At 43.7% G+C, this 25,941-nt stretch overlaps 1 protein-coding gene across 1 annotated transcript; it reads right to left on the bottom strand.

Annotated features, from left to right (window-relative positions):
• Positions 1–1,037: 1,037 nt before the first annotated feature.
• Positions 1,038–25,941, bottom strand: LOC125293962 (rho-related GTP-binding protein RhoA-D). Its single transcript, XM_048242227.1, has 5 exons — positions 25,789–25,941; positions 7,431–7,586; positions 4,967–5,087; positions 2,761–2,891; positions 1,038–2,623 (listed from the first exon to the last, which is right to left on the bottom strand). Exons 2-5 carry the CDS (start codon positions 7,584–7,586, stop codon positions 2,450–2,452), a joined length of 582 nt encoding a protein of 193 aa, XP_048098184.1. The 5' UTR covers positions 25,789–25,941; the 3' UTR covers positions 1,038–2,449.

Here is a 25,941-nt window from a genome sequence, read left to right as displayed (position 1 = left end):
AGACTCCAGACTGATCGTATAGACTCCATACTGATCCTTTACAGGGAGGCTACACCGGGCACGTAACTGAAGCGTTCCGTTCACTCTGCATCTGCTGCAACAGTTAGCTCCACTAGAATCAATAGAATTGGCTACACCAGACGCCATAGCGGATCATACTGTACATGGAAAAAAAACTGTTCTAAATCGGTACACGAACGGAGCGCTTCAGATGTAGCCTTGGAGGTAGACTTCATACGGATCCTCCGTCAGCTTAGAGGCTTCAAGTTTCAAATCATCACCACTCCACCTCCCTCCTTCCTCTCTTATCCTCCTGATTCAGATCTCCACCACTGTGATTCTCTTTAGCTGATTCAGTTCATCTCCACCACTGTGATTCTCTTTAGCTGATTCAGTTCATCTCCACCACTGTGATTCTCTTTAGCTGATTGCATCACAATAAAAATAAATATTCGGGTCATACCTGATCCATGTGTGTCGACTGCAGTCTGTTCCATAGGTTAATGTTTACTCATTGATGTTGTGAAGCTAGATTTGGTTCATCATATTTAATCAGTTCTTATGACCATAAAAGCATGACAGCATGACATAATGTACAGTTTTGGCTCCGAGCCAAAATTGGTACCACCATACCACAATTGGTACTGACATATTGTTGACATTGGAGCCAAACAGCAAGGTCAGTCCCATCCTTGAAGGATTTGACTTTACAACTTTGCCAGCCTTTTGCTGCCCCCACCCCAACTGTTATGAGAAATCCTGCTGGCATCAAATTTAAAATGAGTTAACTATTTTAAGAAATAGTCTAATTAGTCAGTTTCAACATTTGATGTGTTGTCTGTGTTCTTTTTGCAACTAAATATGGGTTTACGAGATTTGCAGATGATCAAATTCTGTTTTTATTTACATTTTACACAGTGTTACAACTTTTTTGTTAAGTTGTAAATAAGTGTAAAAAAAAACACATTTCAAAATGGCCAGAGCATTGGGCTGAAATGTATTTTACACTCTGAACAGAATACAGGCAGACCATGTTAGTATGTACAGGGGTTTATATTTGGCAATAGTTTTATTCATAAGGTATTCTCAGAACAATTTTCAGAATATAGTTCATGTAGTTTAATACTAGTATTTCAACATCAAAGAGGCCTGGAGACCTTATTGGAACTTCAGACGAGACGTTCTGGTCATTCACACGAGACAGGAGCACGCCGCCGAGGGGCATGCCAAGAGTTGTGGCGTTGTGATTTGCCAAGATCTGCTGGGTGCCCGGGGTTAGTCAGTAGAGCCCTTACAGAAGAGGCAGGGCCACTGGGTCATCCCCTGGTCTGGGTCCAACAGGACCAGCATCAGTTCACTACTGGTCCAGTAGACAGGAGGACTAGATCACTACTGGGACCAGCATCAGATCACTACTGGTCCAGTAGGCAGGAGGACTAGATCACTACTGGGACCAGCATCAGATCAGTAACTGGTCCAGTAGGCAGGAGGACTAGATCACTACTGGGATCAGCATCAGATCACTACTGGTCCAATAGACAGGAGGACTAAATCACTACTGGGACCAGCATCAGATCAGTAACTGGTCCAGTAGGCAGGAGGACTAGATCACTACTGGGACCAGCATCAGATCAGCACGGAGTCCAGATCGTTTACTGAGCGAGTCTGGACCGACTCACGCTGTATTAGCTACAGTGAGGGACAGAGAAGAGTCTAGATACAACAGAGCAACAGAGGACACACACACGCGCACACACACACACACTCCTGGTGCACACCTGTGCTCTGGACACCTAGCAGAAAGGCCATGGATAGCTTTCTGGCAGCCCTCGTCCACCAGAGTCAAACGGCAACCGAGAACCCCACAGGGCACCCAATGGTTGTCACCCTCGTGTCACACAGGAAGTGATGCGTCCAGGCCTCAGAGGTTAAAGGGTAAATAAACACTGTTACCAAGGCAACCACTTAGGCCCTCCCTGTCTGTGCTTGAAGGTGATGTGTGACTGGTGTGCAAGTCAGTCGGTACATTACACTGGTCACATGACAGACAGGAAAAAGTGTGTGTGTGTGTGTGTGTTGAAGAGGGAAAAAGAACCCAGTAGTGGGCAGTCTGCCTGCATGTAAACAATGTGAAAAAGGAAATGATGTCAGAGCACCATGGCCTTCCGGAATGAAAAAAAAAAAAAAAAAAAAAAAAAAAAAAAAAACTAGCAGGAACGCTATGGAAACACAAAAACACATGTACAATTCAAAATGACAAGTTATCCAAGAAGCAACAAAGGACAAAAAAACAGAGCGGAGAGGAGAGTAGAGTAGGGGGAATGGACTTCCTCACTCAGTCTCTGGCTTTGGAAGTGTGTGTGTGTGTGTGTGTGTGTGTGTGTGTGTGTGTGTGTGTGTGTGTGTGTGTGTGTGTGGCGTAAGCAGGCTGCGTCCTGATTGGCTCTTCTCAGAGCAGCAGGCAGCCACTCCTCTTCTTGCGCTTGCGGACCTGCAGCGCCGCCCTGGTGGCCATCTCGAACACCTCCCGCACGCCATCCTTCGTCTTGGCCGAGCACTCCAGGTAGCCGAAGGCACTGATGCGGTTGGCCATGTCGCGGCCCTCCTCAGGCTTCACAGGCTCCTGACACACACACATACACACACAATCACACAAAAAACACATAAGAACATTAATACACATAATAAACAATGAGTGCCATACCTGCTTGAAATGGGTTGAGTGTGTGTGTGTGCGTGCGTGTCTGTAGACTACTGTACCTGCTTCATCTTGGCCAGCTCCCGCCGTGTGTGGTCATCGTTGCGGAGGTCCTTCTTGTTGCCCACGAGGATGATGGGAACGTTGGGACAGAAGTGCTTCACTTCAGGCGTCCACTTCTCCGGAATATTCTCTGTTACAGACAGAATTATCCACAGAATCATTACAATGTAACAATGTGTGTGTGTGTGTGTATGTGTGTGTGTGTGTGTTGTCTTTTCACATTAATGCAGGTAAGTGTGTGTTTATACAACAGAAGCTATTGGCGTGTGTGTGTAGTGTGACAGGAGGCATTTATGACAGCATGTGTCAGCTGTGAGGCTTGGGGTGTGTGTGTGTGTGTGTGTGTGTGTGTGTGTGTGTGTGTGTGTGTGTGTGTGTGTAGTGTGTAGTGTGACAGCATGTGTCAGCTGTGAGTGGCTTGCTTCCTGAGTAGCAGATGTGCCGGTGGTCAGACAGCATTAGTGCTGCTGGGATCACACTGGACATGACAGCTCTGTCAACAGCAGGACGGGTAAATAAACACACACACACACACACACACACACACACACACACACACACACACACACACACACACACACACACACACACACAAGGAGATGAAGATGGAAGAGACAGCACACAGACAGAAAGAGGGGAGGGGGTACTCATTAGAGCTGGTACAGTATGGAGGGGAGGGGGTACTCATTAGAGCTGGTACAGTATGGAGGGGGGGTACTCATTAGAGCTGGTACAGTATGGAGGGGAGGGGGTACTCATTAGAGCTGGTACAGTATGGAGGGGAGGGGGTACTCATTAGAGCTGGTACAGTATGGAGGGAGGGGTACTCATTAGAGCTGGTACAGTATGGAGGGAGGGGTACTCATTAGAGCTGGTACAGCTCATTAGATGGTACAGTATGGAGGGGGGCACTATTAGAGCTGGTACAGTATGGAGGGGAGGGGGTACTCATTAGAGCTGGTACAGTATGGTACAGTATGGAGGGAGGGGGAGCTGGTACATGTAGGGAGGGGGTACTCATTAGAGCTGGTACAGGGGGTACTCATTATGGTACAGCATGGAGAATTACTCATTAGAGCTGGTACAGCATGGAGAGGGGCATTGGCTGGTACAGTATGGATGGAATGCAAGAAATGACTGCGGTTTCGCTGTATACCCCTCCCCTCCCCAAAAAATAATAATCTGATCTCGAGGTATTAACAATTAAACTTTAGACAGCTGCAGCAACTTCAAAAGATCACTGGACCAAATGCTTCACACATGAAGGTCAGTTTATCAACAAGGCTATCACGATTTTAGAACTGTTACATTCATGATTAACGCTTAATGTTACAATGGTAGGCTACCGCACGTTTTAATGGCTGCGTCAGGTTGTAACAAAGGTAGGCCCTATAGCCTAGGCCTACATGTCGTCGCTGTTAAGTTAAATTCTTAACAAACTAGAACATATTTTTTCATTATTTTTCAATTTCATTGAGTAAACATGTATGACTCCTTTCTGGCCAAATTTCACAGCTTTCACTTTTAACAGCTTTATGTAAATCGAGTTTGAACGGAGAGAATAGAAATGTGTTAAGATTGTGCCAGTTCTCCCCTACACTCGCATAGTAAACAAATGGAATGTTGGAACATTGCGCTCCCAAACACAAACGCAAAAGGTCGGGTTTGCTTCATCTTTTGATGATAAGTTTTGAAGTTTTGTTTTGAAAACGGAAGGTTAGCCTACTTAACGTAACTGTGGTTCTCTGAGAATCAATGCCATAAGATGGTTAATCACATTACACATCACAACATTACACACTACGTGCACACATGTGCAGGCCAATAGGGGGATTCGACTTCATGTAGCCACCTGCAGACATGTCAGGCTGACTGCATAACGTGATTATTTCTGAGGTTCTGCTACATTTTCAACCTGAAATTGTGCATATGTCATGGTTGAAAAGAAATCACAGAAATGATCACGTTATGCTGTCAGTTTAAGACCTCTGCAGTGGGCTACATGAAGTCGAATCCCCCAAATGTTTCACAGATTTTTTTTTTTTTGCGGTGATGACTGACGAGCTCAGACCTGCGGTAGGCGTCACGTGACCGCGGTATTGCAGTTACCGTCCCAGCCCTAGTACACATACATATAGAGGGAGAGAGAGAGGGAGAAACACACACACACACACACACACACACACACACACACACACCCCTTACCTAAACTGTCTGGGCTGTCTATGGAGAAGCACATGAGGATGACGTCTGTGTCGGGGTACGAGAGGGGCCGCAGGCGGTCATAGTCCTCCTGACCTGCAGTATCCCACAATGCCAGCTCCACCTGAGAGAGAGAGAGAGAGAGAGAGCAAGAGAGAGAGAGAAAGAGAGAGAGAGTGTGTGTGTGTGTGTGTGAGAGTAAGAGAGAGGATGAGACAATTTTAAAGGATTGTTAATGTAGAATTCTAAATTATATATATGATTGAACACAAACAGATGATTATGTGTATGTGTAGGCAACTTGCTTGAATCCAAGAACACTATTTCTGTAATGTTAGAACATGAGATAATTCAACCAGGAGAGCGAGATAGAGGAGTGTTAGTGTGTGTGTGTGTGTGTGTGTGTGTGTGTGTGAGGGGGACACAAAGGTGTGTGTTGAGCGGTGTGTGGGACAGAGATCTGAAGAGATATTTTGATCTTTTTTCCTGTTGGTCTGTGTGATGCAGTGTCTTAGCAGGTTGAGCACAAGGCTTCAGGAAAAAACACAAATAAAAAACACAAATAAAAAGCAGAGTGAGAGAAGCCTCCAAGGCCACGCGCCAGACAAACAGAAATAAGAGCATCACTGGGGAGAGATATTTACTACTGTCAGCACATACACAGAACCCCCCCCAGTCACACAGTACACACACACACACACACACACACACACTAGCTCCAGTGATGGCATGAACAAACACACACACACACACACACATACTAGCTCCAGTGATGGCATGAACAAATACACACACACACACACACACACACACACACATACTAGCTCCAGTGATGGCATGAACAAATACACACACACACACACACACACACACACTAGCTCCAGTGATGGCATGACACAACACACACACACACACACACACACACTAGCTCCAGTGATGGCATGAACAAATACACACACACACACACACACACACACACACTAGCTCCAGTGATGGCATGAACAAATACACACACACACACACACACACACACAAGCTCCAGTGATGGCATGAACAAATACACACACACACACACACACATACTAGCTCCAGTGATGGCATGAACAAATACACACACACACACACACACACACACACACACATACTAGCTCCAGTGATGGCATGAACAAATACACACACACACACACACACACACACACACACATACTAGCTCCAGTGATGGCATGAACAAATACACACACACACACACACACACACACACATACTAGCTCCAGTGATGGCATGATGAGTTGGTTGGGAAGTTGAGGATGGAGAGAAAGAGGGATGAGGTGAAGCAGGAGTAAAGGAGAAGAAATAGAGGGATGAGGTAAAGCAGGAGCAGAAGAGAAGAAAGAGAGGGATGAGGTGGAGCAGGAGCAGAAGAGAAGAAAGAGAGGGATGAGGTGGAGCAGGAGCAGAAGAGAAGAAAGAGAGGGATGAGGTAGAGCAGGAGTGAAACGGACACTCTCTGACCTCCATAGTGACTACGTGTGGGCCTTGTTTAAGGAGGTGCAGAGTAGAGGGCTGTAGCCTACAGACTAGACCTGGACCTGACTCAACCTGAACCTGAACCTGACTCAACCTGAACCTGACTCAACCTGAACCTGAACCTGACTCAACCTGTACCTGAACCTGACTCAACCTGAACCTGACTCAACCCGAACCTGACTCAACCCGAACCTGACTCAACCTGAACCTGAACCTGACTCAACCTGAACCTGAACTCGACTTGAACCTGAACCTGACTCAACCTGAACCTGACTCAACCTGAACCTGAACCTGACTCAACCTGAACCTGACTCAACCTGAACCTGAACCTGACTCAACCTGAACCTGACTCAACCTGAACCTGAACCTGACTCAACCTGAACCTGACTCAACCCGAACCTGACTCAACCCGAACCTGACTCAACCTGAACCTGAACCTGACTCAACCTGAACCTGACTCAACCTGAACCTGAACCTGACTCAACCTGAACCTGAACCTGACTCAACCTGAACCTGAACCTGACTCAACCTGAACCTGACTCAACCTGAACCTGAACCTGACTCAACCTGAACCTGACTCAACCTGAACCTGAATCTGACTCAACCTGAACCTGACTCAACCTGAACCTGAATCTGACTCAACCTGAACCTGACTCAACCTGAACCTGACTCAACCTGAACCTGAACCTGACTCAACCTGAACCTGACTCAACCTGAACCTGACTCAACCTGAACCTGACTCAACCTGAACCTGACTCAACCTGAACCTGACTCAACCTGAACCTGAATCTGACTCACCCTGAACCTGACTCAATCCGAAATCAGAGGCGGTCTGTGTTCCTTATTATCTGCCCAGCTAAAGAGACACAAACACACACACACACACACACACACACACACACACACACATACACTGAAACAAAGTGGCCATTGGACTAACCTGTTTGCCATCCACCTCTATGTCGGCGATGTAGTTCTCGAACACGGTGGGCACGTAGACCTCAGGGAACTGGTCTTTACTGAAGACGATGAGGAGGCAGGTTTTCCCACACGCGCCATCCCCCACGATCACCAGCTTCTTACGGATTGCAGCCATCTGAGGAAGACAAGAACTCTGTCAGAAACGCACACAGCTTCATATGAGGGCTGCTATACAGCAGATTATGGATCAACATAGTCATTACTGCACTATGTAGATGTTTTCACACACACACACACACACACACACACACACACACACACACACACACGACTTGTCTTTTACAGCTGATACAGAACAGAATTTTGTCAACCGCCAGTTGTAGTCGTAACATAAATATTAATCAGGTTTCCAGGCCAAGTATACTTGTGTATACAAGGAATTTGGTCTCTGCATTTATCTGTGAATTTGTGAAACACACAGAGCACACAGTGAACACACACTCAGGTGAAGCACACACTAACCCGGAGCAGTGAGCTGCCTGCTACAGCGGCGCTCGGGGAGCAGTGAGGGGTTAGGTGCCTTGTTAAAGGGCACCTCAGCCGTTCCCACTGGTCAGGGATCGAACCGGCAACCCAAAGCCCTAACCAGTAGGCCACAACTGCCGCCAACATGGCCCAGGCCCTAACCAGTAGGCCACAACTGCCCCCAACATGGCCCAGGCCCTAACCAGTAGGCCACAACTGCCCCCAACATGGCCCAGGTTGGCAAATATCAATAATACAAAGTTGCATTCGTAGCCTAGGACACTGATCTTTGCAAGAACGGATTGATATTTAGTCATTTTATCACAAAAGGCTATATGTCCTTATATGTCCATACTGTAGGTCAATCATAGACACACCTCACTGGCACCTCCCCACTCTCCCTGCCAACCAACACAACATCAGAGGTGTTAGGGGGGGCTACAAAAACACATCAGCACTGTTGAACCAATCGAAACAGACCATCAGAGCTGTTCAGCCAATCAAAACACATCATCATAGCTGTTGAACCAATCTGGCATTACAGGTAAATGGAAAAAATAGTTTGATGTGTCTTGTATAGCAGGTCCTACTCTTCAACAGCTGTTAGCAACTGCATGGGTGCAACTGACCAGTGAGGAACTTGACCCAACACTGAACCCGGTTCACACACATACAGAGACAGACAGACAGACAGACACAAGTGGCCAAAAGCAGTGATGTAGAGTACCATGGCATGCTCATAACCAGGAGATGGATTCAATAATTGTTTATGCTTATTAATGCAAATAATGTAACATTTGCAGCTATGTGCAGTCTCTCTCTCTCTCTCTCTCTCTCTCTCTCTCTCTCTCTCTCTCTCTCTCTCTCTCAAGAACTCTCTTTCTTGTAAAACACACGAACACACATGCTAACTGGCACACACACACACACACACACACACACACACACACACACACACACACACACACACACACACACACACACACACACACACACACACACACACACACACACACCCAAGAGGATCACTTTTCCTTAAATAGACCAACTGCTCTGCAGGACTACTGGAGCAATGCAAACACACACACATTCAGGTGGCACATACACTTATCCACTTGTACACACAAACATACACACACACGCAAACAGCATTCAGGATTAGGAGGTGCTCTGTAATGGAAGAGGATAGTACATCTACACAAACTAAGTGTGATTATTCATATCAAGACAGCATTGATACAAATAAAACCAGGAAATGTGTGAAATTAATGTTAACTTTAAAATGTGGGTTAAGGGGATTGACTCACTTCTAGGGACTGACGAGACATACAGTAGGACCCAAAGAGTAAACACTATTGGTTACCATCACGATACACAAAACCTTAGAGAAGGGCAAGCAAAGGTGTCACAGCCAGCAGGCCAGGTATGCAAACTGGACCAAATGCAGACACAGACAGAAGTATGGAACCAAGATAGAGCTTTAATGCAAATATACTGGCAGGATCCAACACACAGGTAACAGGAACAAAAACCACGCGTTCAGTGAAAAAACACTTCAAAACAGACTTGGCTCTTGACTCCTGAGGGAGGAAGGGAGGCTGGACATAAAGACAAATGATCTGCAGCTAAGGTACAGGACACAGGAAGTACACCAAGGCACCACAGGAAGTGACAAGGAAAGGTATGACATGGCAAGACACACAAAAACACATCACTACATAAAACAAGGGGAAACATGGTCAGCTTCTAAGGATCCTGGGCCAGATTGGGACAAAAACAGATAAAAGCTTGGCCTTATCAAGCTTGGCCCTATCAAATCCATTCCTCATTTAAGTGTGTGACTTCGGAGTCTCCTCGTTTGCCAAACCAATGTTTACCTGTATTCTCCTTTAGCACAACCTACATGCAGCTGAATCAGCAGCTCTTGTATGCAACAGGACAGGTGAGGGTGTGTAATGGACAGGTGAGTGTGTAATGGACAGGTGAGTGTGTAATGGACAGGTGAGCGTGTAATGGACAGGTGAGCGTGAAAGGGACAGGTGAGGACATACAGGACAGGTGAGGACATACAGGACAGGTGAGGACATACAGGACAGGTGAGTGTGTAAGGGACAGGTGAAGATGTACAGGACAGGTGAGGACATACAGGACAAGGGAGGGTGTAAGGAACAATTGAGAACATACAGGACAGGTGAGGCTATAAGGGACAGCTATAAGGGACAGGTGAGGCTATAAGGGACAGGTGAGGCTAAGGGACAGGTGAGGCTCTAAGGGACAGGTGAGGCTATAAGGGACAGCTATAAGGGACAGGTGAGGCTAAGGGACAGGTGAGGCTCTAAGGGACAGGTGAGGCTAAGGGACAGGTGAGGCTATAAGGGACAGGTGAGGCTATAAGGGACAGGTGAGGCTATAAGGGACAGGTGAGGATTCTCCCTGCTGCTTCCTGTGTTCCAGGGCACTGCTGACTGCAGAAAAGTACGGCATCAGCATTACGTCCAGTGTGCTGGTGGTGGACGGCACCATCCGTATGAGCGTGCGGACAGACCAGGTGTGTACTGTGTGTGTGCTCCTCCCGCCCCCACCACCCGCAAACTCCGCATATGTGAGATATGTGCCAAAGCAATTTAAAAACAAAGTGCCTGCCCTGTATGATCAACTCTGAGAGGTGTGCAACAGTCTGGTTGAGTTTTCATTCTCTACTCCTGCTCTGCTTGTTTGAAGGTGTATGAGCTGAAGCTGTACGTGGCCAACACAGCGAACACAGCCATGCTCCTCACACACTGCTCCTTCCTCAAGACGGTGCCGTGCTTCAGCCTGGAGGTCACCCGCGACAGACCTCTACTGCTGCAGCCAGGTAGGGGAGCATCAGTGGAGGAATGGGGCATCGGTGGGGGAATGGGGCATCAGGAATGGGGCACCAGTGGGGGTAGGGGGCATCAGTGGAGGACTGGGGCATCAGTAATGGGGCATCAGTGGAGGACAGGCTTGTGCAAAATTCCAGAATTGAATTGAATTGAAACTGGCTCTTAAATTCCAATTCAATTCTTGAATTTCACTTGCATTTCAATTGAGTTACCAAACAGGAAGCAGAATTGCAATTCGAATTTTGCACAACCCTGGTGGAGGACTGGGGCACTTACACAAACGCAACACACACAACCCTGGTGGATGACTGGGGCACTTACACAAACGCAACACACACACACTCTTCTTTGTTTTTCTTCATCTAGGTCAAACAACAAAAAACAAATGATACCTGACTGCCACCAGTAATTGCCAAGGGAGAAGAAGTCATTGAACTTACAATACACTGTCTGATGGCTAAACAAACAATGGGGTAGAAGCACCCGTGTGTGTCTTTGTGTGCATGCGTGTGCGCGTGCATGTGCGTGTGTGTGCGTGTGTGTGTGTGTATATGTGATCATTGGCATCTCGCCTAGCTGATGACAAACTAACAACCACTAGGTGCCTGTTACTGCAGTATGGAAGCCCTGGGCAAGAGAGAATGAGAACACACACACACAGACAGACACACACACACACACACTTTAAAACATCCATCACATCTCTACAGGTGGTCAGTAGTGGTGCGGCAAGGTCACGTCGACTTTAACAGATTCTTGTGTTCTACTCAAGTCCCTCTTCTCCTCTCAGGAGTAGAGAGAGTGTGTGTGTGTACGTGTATGTGTGTGTGTGTGTGTGTGTGTGTGTGTGCCCATTCTTTCAAAGATGAGCTCATCCTGTACCTCCACTGCACAGCAGCAGGCAAGCTGCGAGTGTTGTGTATGTGTGTGTGTGTGTGTGTGTTCTCTTGAGACATGGCCTTGTTTCCGTTGATAGCGGAGCACCATACGGATTCATTCATCATCCTGTCACACAGAATATGAGGACCGCTAAAGTTCCAGCCGGAATGCTGGGCTTATCACTCATCTCTCACACACACACACACACACACACACACACACACACACACACACACACTTTCGCATACAGTAACACATCTACAGCTACACACACTTGGACACATGACCATTCAAATACATACAGACATGTAATGCAATACTCAATACCCCTTCACATTTGCGCACACACGCACACACACACACAAGCACACACGCACACACACACTGCCAAAAGACAAACACCATAATAGTAAAGGAAGCACTAAAAGCACATGTTTGACACTTTTGGGACGACCTGATTTTTCCCTTCCCGTGTCCTGCCTTGTGTGTATGTGTCTCGTCTGTGTGTGTATGTGTGTGTCTCGTATGTGTGTGTGTGTGTGTAGAATGATGTGTGCCCAGGGCTGTAGTTTTCAGAAAAGGGAAATGACAACACCAGCCTTTATTTTTTATGCACACACATGCACCATCACTACACACACTCTCGTCTACACACGCACAATCACTACACACACTCTCTTCTACACTGTAGACACACCCACCACCACTCACCAATGTCACCAAACTCCCTCTCTGCCACACACACACACACACACACACACACACACACTTCCAACCAGGTGAAGCCACTTCCCTGAAAACTGTAACAATGATGATCATTCTGTCCTCTTCTCTGATTCTCATCCCTACATACTCTGCAAAAAATGATCTCTTTCCAAGTGTTATAATCTTATATTAAGATAAAAGAAAATCTAGCTAGTATTGTTTTTAGTAAAAATATACTTACTTTGAGCTCTCTTGTAAGATTTTTTTACTTAAAATCTTCTTAAATTAAGACATAAAACAAGTAATTGTATCTGCCAGGAGTAAGTAATGTTATCTTAATTTAAGACAAGATTGAAGATTTAAGACTATTTTAGGTAAATCTACTTACTCCTCTGGCAGATACATGTACTTGGTAAGAGATCATTTTTTGCAGTGTTCTCTTATCTCATCCCTCCATTATCTTATCTCATCCCCCCATTCTCATACCTCCATTATCTTATCTCATCCCTCCATTCTCATACCTCCATTATCTTATCTCATCCCCCCATTCTCATACCTCCATTATCTTATCTCATCCCTCCATTCTCATCCCTCCATTATCTTCTCATCCCTCCATTATCTTATCTCATCCCTCCATTCTCATCCCTCCATTATCTTCTCATCCCTCCATTATCTTATCTCATCCCTCCATTTTCATACCTCATCCCCCATTATCATCCCTCCATTCTCTTCTCTCTCTTTGGGTTCCATCAACACACAATAAAAAAAACACACACATACACGAGACAGAGAGAAGTGACACACCATACAAACAAACCCATAATACACACACAAGGACACTCAAAAGCCATCTCCACTACTATACACACACACACACAGGCAACAGTGGGAGTGAAACTGGATGATGTATCTGTGTGCCTGAATACTGAGTGAACACAACAAGCTTTTGAAAAGCAACGCACCTTAACGAAGCTGAGCTTAACGAGGGCTGAGTCTAACGAGGGTGGTCTTAATGAGAGTGGTCTTAATGAGGCAGTGCTTAACGACAGATGAGGGGTCAGATGAGGGATGTGCATGAGCCGCAGGTATCAATCAGATCATCCAGCCCCAGACAACACACACACACAGTCACACACTCCTCATCCGGCCCTCTACTCGATAACACACACACACACACACGCGCCCCTCAAAGTGGTGAACACAAACACACACACACACACCTATAACTGCAGCCCTACCTCATCAGCAACACACACTAACACTCTCTAACACAAACACACACAACCTCATATCAACACACACAACTAGCCCATCTGCACCCCTGGAATCCCCTACCCCTCACACACACACACACCTGCAACCGTAGCACTACCTCATCTGCACCCCTGGCGTCCCCCACCCCTCACACACACACACACACAGGAGGAGCCACTAATGATGATGGTGATCATTATAATTCATTGCTTAGTCGACCACACATAACTGATTGATGAGCCATGCTGTCTCTCCCTCTCCCTCTCTTTCCCTGTGTGTGTGTGTGTGTGTCTGTGCGTGTGTGTGATACTGCTGTGTCACCATGCATATTGGGAAACCACAGTGACTGATTCCTCACAGTTGGAAACAGTGACAAAAATGTGTGTGTGTGTGTGTATACACGTATGCTTGTGTAGGAGAGTGAACAAGTGGCTTTTTATTCAGAATAATTGATTTATGATGGTATGTTTATGATTACGGCATCTCAGTGTGTAATTCCCGTGTCTTAGTGTGTCTGTGTGAGATGGAGAGAAAGTGAGTGAATGAACGAATGAGTGAGTGAACAAGATCACTTTTATTAAGGATTACATACAGGTTTGTCACTTAACACTAGCTCACTGTCACCTAACAAACATCAAGAATGACCCATTTGGGACATAAAGGAGAGGTGACGTCACACACACACATACGCACACGACGCACTAATAATAAGACAGGAGGGAGAGAGATCATTAGCTGCAAACTATGCAGTATTGGCAATTTTCTTACTGTTTTCTGGTTTTTTTTCTTTCGCTTGGTCTCCGCCATGACGAATGTCTGAGAAACTCCATCGCTACCTTTTCTAGTCGGTGCCTGAAGTGTATGTGTATTTGAATGCAGTAAAGCAACGTTACACTCGTTATACTTCCTGACACTGAGGTCACATGGTCGAAGGTCACCCCATTAGTTGCAAGGGTGGTTTTTCCGCATATTAAGCTAAAAAACTTGCATATAGTGTGCCTTTAAGGGCATACTGTATGGAGGGGGAGAAGGAGAGAGACATAAGAAAAGTGTGTTTTGCTTTTAGCTGTAGGGAGATTGTGCTGGAGAAATAGGACAAAGGTTACTGCACAAGCTACTGTAAGAACTGCCTGAGTCATTCTGCCTGATGGGGTGTGTGTGTGTGTGTGTGCATGTGTGTGTGTGTGTGTGTGTGTTTGTGCATGTTTGTGCATGTGTGTGTGTGCGCGCATGTGTGTGTGTGTGTGTGTGTGTGTGTGTGTGTGTGTGTGTGTCACAGTCAGGGCTCTTTTCCTCAGTTATCCCCCCATTGGTGGAATGAGACCTCATGTCTTACATTCCTGTGATAGTTCAAGAAGTGTTTAAAGACTTCCAGTCTGTATATCTTGCATTTAATTATTTCATTCTCTTACGTTATAGTTTATTGTGTGGTTTATGTTTTATGCAAAAACTCATTATTTCATTGTTGATAGTGTTGTTATTATCACTAATGTTGTAATTATTAATACTATTGTTACTATGCCTTTAGTGTAGGCTATGTGTGTGTTTGCGTGGTGTGTTTTCAACTCATTGAAACGGTTATTTTAATTAATGTTGCTTTAAGTGTAACTGTAGGTCACTTTGGACATAAACATCTTCCTATATGTCGTAAACATAAACATATCTTGCTTTCCATCTGCACAGCGGAAAGTGGAAAGATGAGTGTCTACCAACAACGTGTGTGTGTGTGTGTGTGTGTGTGTGTGTGTGTGTGCGTGTGCGTGTGCATGTGTGTGTGTGTGTGTGCGTGTGTGTGTGTGTGTGTCACAGTCAGGGCTCTTTTCCTCAGTTATCCCCCATTGGTGGAATGAGTGACCTCATGTTCTACATTCCTGTGATAGTTCAAGAAGTGTTTAAAGACTTGTCTGTATATCTTGCATTTAATTATTTCATTCTCTTACGTTATAGTTTGTGTGTGGTTTATGTTTATGCAAAAACTCATTATTTCATTGTTGATAGTGTTGTTATTATCACTAATGTTGTAATTGTTAATACTATTGTTACTATGCTTAGTGTAGGCTATGTGTGTGTTGGTGCGTGTGTGTGTTTCAACTTCATTGGAAACGGTTATTTTTAATTAATGTTGCTTTCATGTACTGTAGGTCACTTTGGACATAAACATCTTCCATATGCCGTAAACATAAACATATCTTGCTTTCCATCTGCACAGCGGAAAGTGGAAAGATGAGTGTCTACCAACAAATGTGTGTGTGTGTGTGTGTGTGTGTGTGTGTGTGTGTGTGAGTGTGTATGCATATGTATGCATATGTATGCATATGTATGCATATGTATGCATATGTATGCATATGTATGCATATGTATGCATATGTATGCATATGTATGCATATGTATGCATATGTATGCATATGTATGCATATGTATGCATATGTATGCATATGTATGCATATGTATGCATATGTATGCATATGTATGCATATGTATGCATATGTATGCATATGTATGCATATGTATGCATATGTATGCATATGTATGCATATGTATGCATATGTATGCATATGTATGCATATGTATGCATATGTATGCATATGTATGCATATGTATGCATATGTATGCATATGTATGCATATGTATGCATATGTATGCATATGTATGCATATGTATGCATATGTATGCATATGTATGCATATGTATGCATATGTATGCATATGTATGCATATGTATGCATATGTATGCATATGTATGCATATGTATGCATATGTATGCATATGTATGCATATGTATGCATATGTATGCATATGTATGCATATGTATGCATATGTATGCATATGTATGCATATGTATGCATATGTATGCATATGTATGCATATGTATGCATATGTATGCATATGTATGCATATGTATGCATATGTATGCATATGTATGCATATGTATGCATATGTATGCATATGTATGCATATGTATGCATATGTATGCATATGTATGCATATGTATGCATATGTATGCATATGTATGCATATGTATGCATATGTATGCATATGTATGCATATGTATGCATATGTATGCATATGTATGCATATGTATGCATATGTATGCATATGTATGCATATGTATGCATATGTATGCATATGTATGCATATGTATGCATATGTATGCATATGTATGCATATGTATGCATATGTATGCATATGTATGCATATGTATGCATATGTATGCATATGTATGCATATGTATGCATATGTATGCATATGTATGCATATGTATGCATATGTATGCATATGTATGCATATGTATGCATATGTATGCATATGTATGCATATGTATGCATATGTATGCATATGTATGCATATGTATGCATATGTATGCATATGTATGCATATGTATGCATATGTATGCATATGTATGCATATGTATGCATATGTATGCATATGTATGCATATGTATGCATATGTATGCATATGTATGCATATGTATGCATATGTATGCATATGTATGCATATGTATGCATATGTATGCATATGTATGCATATGTATGCATATGTATGCATATGTATGCATATGTATGCATATGTATGCATATGTATGCATATGTATGCATATGTATGCATATGTATGCATATGTATGCATATGTATGCATATGTATGCATATGTATGCATATGTATGCATATGTATGCATATGTATGCATATGTATGCATATGTATGCATATGTATGCATATGTATGCATATGTATGCATATGTATGCATATGTATGCATATGTATGCATATGTATGCATATGTATGCATATGTATGCATATGTATGCATATGTATGCATATGTATGCATATGTATGCATATGTATGCATATGTATGCATATGTATGCATATGTATGCATATGTATGCATATGTATGCATATGTATGCATATGTATGCATATGTATGCATATGTATGCATATGTATGCATATGTATGCATATGTATGCATATGTATGCATATGTATGCATATGTATGCATATGTATGCATATGTATGCATATGTATGCATATGTATGCATATGTATGCATATGTATGCATATGTATGCATATGTATGCATATGTATGCATATGTATGCATATGTATGCATATGTATGCATATGTATGCATATGTATGCATATGTATGCATATGTATGCATATGTATGCATATGTATGCATATGTATGCATATGTATGCATATGTATGCATATGTATGCATATGTATGCATATGTATGCATATGTATGCATATGTATGCATATGTATGCATATGTATGCATATGTATGCATATGTATGCATATGTATGCATATGTATGCATATGTATGCATATGTATGCATATGTATGCATATGTATGCATATGTATGCATATGTATGCATATGTATGCATATGTATGCATATGTATGCATATGTATGCATATGTATGCATATGTATGCATATGTATGCATATGTATGCATATGTATGCATATGTATGCATATGTATGCATATGTATGCATATGTATGCATATGTATGCATATGTATGCATATGTATGCATATGTATGCATATGTATGCATATGTATGCATATGTATGCATATGTATGCATATGTATGCATATGTATGCATATGTATGCATATGTATGCATATGTATGCATATGTATGCATATGTATGCATATGTATGCATATGTATGCATATGTATGCATATGTATGCATATGTATGCATATGTATGCATATGTATGCATATGTATGCATATGTATGCATATGTATGCATATGTATGCATATGTATGCATATGTATGCATATGTATGCATATGTATGCATATGTATGCATATGTATGCATATGTATGCATATGTATGCATATGTATGCATATGTATGCATATGTATGCATATGTATGCATATGTATGCATATGTATGCATATGTATGCATAGTGTTTATCTGGAGGTGATGTTCTTCTGTCAGTAGTTATTCAGCATAGTGTTTATCTGGAGGTGATGTCAGTAGTTATCCAGCATAGTGTTTATCTGGAGGTGATGTTCTTCTGCTTATCCTTCTCCCTTTTCTCATGTTCTATCAAGTCTCTTCCTCCATCAGTCTGTCCATCATTCTCTTCCTCCATCAGTCTGTCCATCATTCTCTTCAGTCTGTCCATCAGTCTGTCCATCATTCTCTTCAGTCTGTCCATCATTCTTCAGTCTGTCCATCAGTCTGTCCATCAGTCTGTCCATCATTCTCTTCAGTCTGTCCATCAGTCTGTCCATCAGTCTGTCCATCAGTCTGTCATCATTCTCTTCAGTCTGTCCATCATTCTCTTCCTCCATCAGTCTGTCCATCATTCTCTTCAGTCTGTCCATCATTCTCTTCCTCCATCAGTCTGTCCATCAGTCTGTCCATCAGTCTGTCCATCAGTCTGTCCATCAGTCTGTCATCATTCTCTTCAGTCTGTCCATCATTCTCTTCAGTCTGTCCATCATTCTCTTCAGTCTGTCCATCCAGTCTGTCCATCATTCTCTTCAGTCTGTCCATCATTCTCTTCCTCCATCAGTCTGTCCATCAGTCTGTCCATCAGTCTGTCCATCAGTCTGTCATCATTCTCTTCAGTCTGTCCATCATTCTTCAGTCTGTCCATCATTCTTCAGTCTGTCCATCCAGTCTGTCCATCCAGTCTGTCCATCATTCTTCAGTCTGTCCATCATTCTTCAGTCTGTCCATCAGTCTGTCCATCAGTCTGTCCATCAGTCTGTCCATCATTCTCTTCCTCCATCAGTCTGTCCATCAGTCTGTCCATCAGTCTGTCCATCAGTCTGTCCATCATTCTTCAGTCTGTCCATCAGTCTGTCCATCAGTCTGTCCATCAGTCTGTCCATCAGTCTGTCCATCATTCTTCAGTCTGTCCATCATTCTCTTCCTCCATCAGTCTGTCCATCATTCTCTTCCTCCATCAGTCTGTCCATCAGTCTGTCCATCATTCTTCAGTCTGTCCATCATTCTTCAGTCTGTCCATCAGTCTGTCCATCAGTCTGTCCATCATTCTCTTCCTCCATCAGTCTGTCCATCAGTCTGTCCATCAGTCTGTCCATCATTCTCTTCCTCCATCAGTCTGTCCATCAGTCTGTCCATCAGTCTGTCCATCAGTCTGTCATCATTCTCTTCAGTCTGTCCATCATTCTTCAGTCTGTCCATCATTCTCTTCCTCCATCAGTCTGTCATCATTCTCTTCAGTCTGTCCATCAGTCTGTCCATCAGTCTGTCCATCATTCTCTTCCTCCATCAGTCTGTCCATCAGTCTGTCCATCAGTCTGTCCATCATTCTCTTCCTCCATCAGTCTGTCCATCATTCTCTTCAGTCTGTCCATCAGTCTGTCCATCATTCTCTTCCTCCATCAGTCTGTCCATCATTCTCTTCAGTCTGTCCATCATTCTCTTCAGTCTGTCCATCAGTCTGTCCCATCATTCTCTTCCTCCATCAGTCTGTCCATCATTCTCTTCCAGTCTGTCCATCAGTCCCTTCCATCATTCTCTTCCTCCATCCAGTCTGTCCATCATTCTCTTCAGTCTGTCCCATCCAGTCTGTCCATCATTGTCCATCATTCTGTCCTTCCCATTGTCATCATTCTCTCCATCTCTGTCCATCCAGTCTGTCCATCATTCTCTTCAGTCTGTCCATCATTTTCTTCAGTCTGTCCATCATTCTCTCTGTCGCTGTCTATCCTCCATCCCTCCTTCTCTTTCTCTCTCTCCATCTTGGACTGCCTGAAGGCTGTGACTGTGTGGGTAGGAGGTTGGTACAAGCCTCCCTATTTATAGAGCATTCACACAAACCATCCCAAATTCTCTCTCTCTCTCTCTCTCTCTCTCTCACAGTGAGTGAGTGTGAGAGTGACTGACTGAGTGAGAGATCAAAACTCACACAAACACTTATAAACTCATAAATAGACACGAGGCCAGTGTGCACCCTAGGCCATTTCAAACCCACATTAAACCCATCTGTCTGCCAGTTCTATCATTGTGTCCCTCTCCTCCCAAGTTCCCTCTGGGAGGCAGTTGCCATGGGATACCAGGCAGTTGCCCTGGGACACGGGATGACGGAGAGGACACAAGAGGGGCCCTTCTCTCCCCCTCATTCCTCCCCGACAACAAACACCACCCCCTCCCTGGGCTCAACCTACTTTAAGTTTCTCCCTTACTTCTGCTGGCCTACATGCTAGCAGGAGCTAGCACCATTACACCTCTCTAAACATGCTAGCAGGCGCTAGCAGCATCACACCTCTCCAAACATGCTAGCAGGCGCTAGCAGAAGCACCTCTCTAAACATGCTAGCAGGCGCTAGCAGAAGCACACCTCTCCAAACATGCTAGCAGGCGCTAGCAGAAGCACCTCTCTAAACATGCTAGCAGGCGCTAGCAGAAGCACACCTCTCCAAACATGCTAGCAGGCGCTAGCAGAAGCACACCTCTAAACATGCTAACAGGCGCTAGCAGAAGCACACCTACTGTATCTAAACATGCTAGCAGGCGCTAGCAGAAGCACACCTACTGTATCTAAACATGCTAGCAGGCACTAGCAGAAGCACACCTTTCTAACTGTCCCCTTCCCACTCTTTCCTTCTGGCTCAGTTTGTGTCATGATTGTGTCAGTTTCCCATAATTCTCTGTGTAGTGTGACTGATGTCCAGCAGGCACAGACAGAGCTGAGCATGGACTCATGGTGGTGCATAAGAATGTTATTTATATTCAGCCACTCTCCTCTCTGCGACATGTTATGCTTTGGGGTCAGGCAAACAATGATGGAAGAGCTCAAAACTGGCCAAACATCACTGATGTCTGTTCACTGTCTATGATTTGTGATCATCTGTTGATAATCTGAACTAGGGCTGTGCAATTAATCGAATTTTAATTTTGATCTTGATTTTGGCTCCAAACCATCACAAAAACAGATTAATCGAGAAAAAAAAAAGATTATTTTGGCACATTCCGTTTAGAAGTGTTTCGCAAATAGATACAATTTCAACTCATACAGCGCACTGATTCACACTGCTTCTTTAGGCCCCACACTCAACACACCGGGCCCTCCCCTCTGTGCCACTGAAGAAGTTTTGGGTTGTGTGTGTGTGTGTGTGTGTGTGTGTGTGTGTGTGCGCGCCTGGGGACGCTAGGGGGAGTAGGGAAAGTCACCATTTTCACCAGAACAGGTCATTTAACCATCCAAATGATTTCTAAACACGTTTATTATGTTGAAATAGTTGCCAAGTTCCCCTTTAACTTCACTTGTTTTCCTTATTTTCTTTATTATTATAGCCTATTAGTGATATTTGTGGTTGTGGAAATCAAAGATAAGGCTAATTTACACCCCCCAAATGAACCATCGTGATTATGATTTTTGCCATAATATCCCAAACTGACATTTGATAACCCAAACTTACATAGGCAAGTATGTCCAACAACAGATGATCACCCAAACTGACATCTGGTGACTCTTACTAACACATCTCTTAAGGAGCTGAACCCCATGGGTGCTAGCATCTCTTACTAACACATCTCTTAAGGAGCTGAACCCCATGGGTGCTAGCATCTCTTAGTAGCTCATCTACTATACCAGCTGACTACCCTTAGGCCTACATATGCATACACACACACAGACACACAACCACAAAACTGTTGGGTAAGGGATAATGGACGATACGGTGGTCTGTTAACAGAAATTAATGCATGGTTGAGGTTGTAAAACAGCCCCACCGTCAGACCACCGTGGAGTCCATTATCCCGCTTATTCCACTGTTGCCACTTGCGTTGTGTTCATGTCCTGGTACAATTTAAATGTTTTAATCGCTAAAACAGTCTTGTTTGTAGAACTATTTCTTCCAACACATCAACTAATTTCTCAACTTGCAGGACAAACTGCCGTTACTAGTTCTAAATGGATGGTTGCTACGGCCAAAGGCCAGTCGTTAATTCTATCTCTCCCCTTGTCAAGCGGGCGTATCCCAAGATTCTGATGAACTTTAGTTTTGAAACATCGCTATTTTACTTAGCCTGCTGTCATCCATCTAGCTAAAAGCCACTTCCGTCATATGCTACAATGTATATAGGTTCTGAAGGTCTGCATTTTACCGCTCGGATGCAACGTGACAGTTCATTTAAAAAACGAGTTCGGCGAAATAATATACAAGTGTGATACGGCCAAACAAATGTCCTCCTTTTACATTTCCACTTGAGTAGTACAAAAGTACTTTCCTTTAAATGTACGTAAGTATCGAAAGTAAAAGTCCTGAAATGTATTATGACTAGTTGCATTTACTATTGTTGAAATGATTCGGCACAGACATAGGCATTCATTGAGCCTTTCTCCTCCATTCAAGGACAAAATCAGCTACTAATTGTATGTAGAAAGAACTAAAAACAAACTAATGTGATATCTTATCTTAGATACTTCAAAGTAACCACATTTTCAGACCAAATCAAGATGTTCCCTTTTGTGTTTGATAGTGTCAGATTGTCTATCATTTGCTCGATGGCGTCAAGAGGCTAGTTATGGTAACATCAATATTGTGAAAAGGGGTCAACAAAGTACAGTGAATAGTGGATATGACAATAACATTAGGCAACACCATTATGTAAAGCCTAGCTCGCTTAATAGAAAATATACATGTAAGTACACATGTATTTGGACAGTCTTTTTTCCAAAAGGAACTTCAGTGGTCACAAATAGTGGAGTAAAAAGTAAGATAGTTGGCCTTGAAATGTACTGGAGTAAAAGTAAAAAGTTTAACAAAATTGAAATACTCAAGTAAAGTACAGATACATGAAAAACTGACTTAAGTACAGTAATTGAGTAAATGTACTCAAGTAATGTCCACCACTGGTCTACTTCATAGGTGTTCAAATAACGTAATGTTAATGGTCATTCTAAATTACGCAGGACAACGGGAAATGCAACCAAGCAGGAGTAAAGAGGGAGTAAATATCATGGTGAATTTAAAATACTTGATTACATTTCTCCAACTCTACAAAATGGCAACACACGCAGACAGGTCTGGAGAAAAGACGACTCCTTTAATGCACATAGTACGTCCTCTGGGAGATAAGAGGTTTTCCTCCTGTCTAAAAAGGAAATCTGGAGTGATCTGATCTGGGGTGAAGACAGGGTAGGACCTCCTGACCTTATTCCCTCTTCCATCTTTTTTTATGTTTATACTTATATTTACTTTTTCTGCTGCAAGTGCAAGTTGTGTGTGATGTCTGTATGCTACTGAGACCTCAAATTTCCCCTTGGGGATAAATAAAGTATCTATCTATCTATCTATCTATCTATCTATCTATCATAGCCCAGTTTAGACAGAGCCTGAAGATCATCAGTTGCGTGGTTTAGGGTTTTAGTACTGTCTGAACTAGGGCAGTACCCTAAAACAGATCCTACTGTTTTACTGTAGGTAAACTATTAAATTAATCGACAAATATTTTGGTAATCAGCTGTATAGTCCCATTTTAAGGAAAAACCCTCTTAGTTTCAGCTTCTGAAACCTGAATACTTTCCGCTACTTACTTCCTCCTCTATGACTGAATATGTTTGGCGTGTGGGCAAAACAAGGCGTTTGAAGGGCTTTGGGACACACTGATCAACAGTTTCTCATTTTTATCAAACAACTAATCAAGAATATAACCAACACATAAATCGACTGTGAAAATAATCGTTAGCTGCAGCTCACTGTGTTCAAGCGTCACCCTGTTTTGTAAAAGTCAGACTCAGGATGTCACAGCTAAGAGTTCACGCCAGGACTGGACGAAATCCTCACCACTCCTGTGAAGCATAATTAGGATAAATGGATAAATCTGGTTACGTAATTGTGGTCGTCCGATTCACATGGATTTACATGGCTGGTCTAATTCTCACAGTGCTTCTACTCCCACTTAGTGCTCAGATCAGTAAAACTGGGAATAGTTTAGTTCAGGTATAAGACCTGTGTTAACTTACTGCAGCTGCAGTGATTGCTGTATGCTTTGAAAGTAGGGGTGAAAGGAGTGTCACAGTGTGTGTATGTGTGTGTGTGACAGAGAGCGAGGGGAGAGTGAGTGAGTGAGTGAGTGAGTGTATGTGAGTGAGTGAGTGAGTGAGTGAGAGAGAGAGAGAGAGAGAGTGTGTGTGTGTGTGTGTGTGCGTGTGTGTGTGTCATATCTGGGTGTGGTGATGTCGTCTGTCCCTGTAGGTCTGTTTGTTTGACCCGCTGGGACGGGATGCGGTTTCCGCACTTCCTCCATTGGCCCGGGATGTGGGATGAGTTAAATGCAAGTTTTTTGGATCTAAGGATTGAGATCAACTTTATACGGTAGGCTATCAAACATTTAGAGACAAGGCACTAGGCTATTGCCAGGTTAACAGGGCAGGGGAATTCATTTAATTTTCAGTATCTTATGTAGAGTAGCCTAACAGCAGTCAACAGAAGCCCTGGAACTGAGAAAGCGCAGCGACATTTAGGCTACCAGATTGACCGACTTTAAACTGGAGCAACATTCCACAGCACGGGCGCTGGCTGCTGCCTCATTGGTGCTTCCCAAAACTTGAGTGAAGAAAGTTGCAAATATTTACTTTCCGCTAAAACGGTGAGGCGACAGCACATCATCATGACAGCCTGCTTTAGTGAGCTTAAATGGCTATCCCACAATCTCCATAGAAACGAATCAATCGTTGAAATGTCATCAACCCTATATTGAGTTGTGTGTCAGGCTACAGCTGCTACTAAATCATAGCATTGATGTTCTACTCAACAACAGAGTCGCACACAGTAAAAGTCTCCTCACGGAAGCCGCTCCCTCGCCTCACCGCAAACCCCACCGTCACCGACCCACGGACTGGGGACAGCCGCGTCTCAGCCCGCGAAACAGGTGGTGTTTGCTGCGTTCACTAATCAACTTTCGGTCGCATTCCACGACATTTCCTGGTACCGACCAGCAACAATACGCGCCGCAAAAATCCGTGCAACACTGTGTCAAGTTGTGTTGTCCAAACTACACGCCACTCGCTGCTGACCAGCCACCACCTACTTTTTTTCTCCCCGCTGAACTGTCACCGATTGTAGGCTCCCACTTGTTTTTAAAGGACCACTGACGGACAGAAAACGCGAGGAATAAAACAAAAACAAATTTTCTCTGCAGTTCAGAGTCGCTTACCTCTCTCCACTCTCGGTTTTTCACGTTATTCCGTGTTTTCTGCCCGTGTCGCTCGCTTGCCCGTGCTGCAGTGTGGCCGAGTAAACCGAGCGGATTGTTGAGGAGCGGCTGACACGCGTAGGGCCCTCCCCCACGTCACCCCTGACGGCTTGA

The sequence above is a fragment of the Alosa alosa genome, chromosome 4 (genome assembly GCF_017589495.1).
Source record: "Alosa alosa isolate M-15738 ecotype Scorff River chromosome 4, AALO_Geno_1.1, whole genome shotgun sequence".
Taxonomy (NCBI): Eukaryota; Metazoa; Chordata; class Actinopteri; order Clupeiformes; family Clupeidae; genus Alosa; species Alosa alosa.
This window is presented reverse-complemented; position numbering and strand designations above follow the sequence as displayed.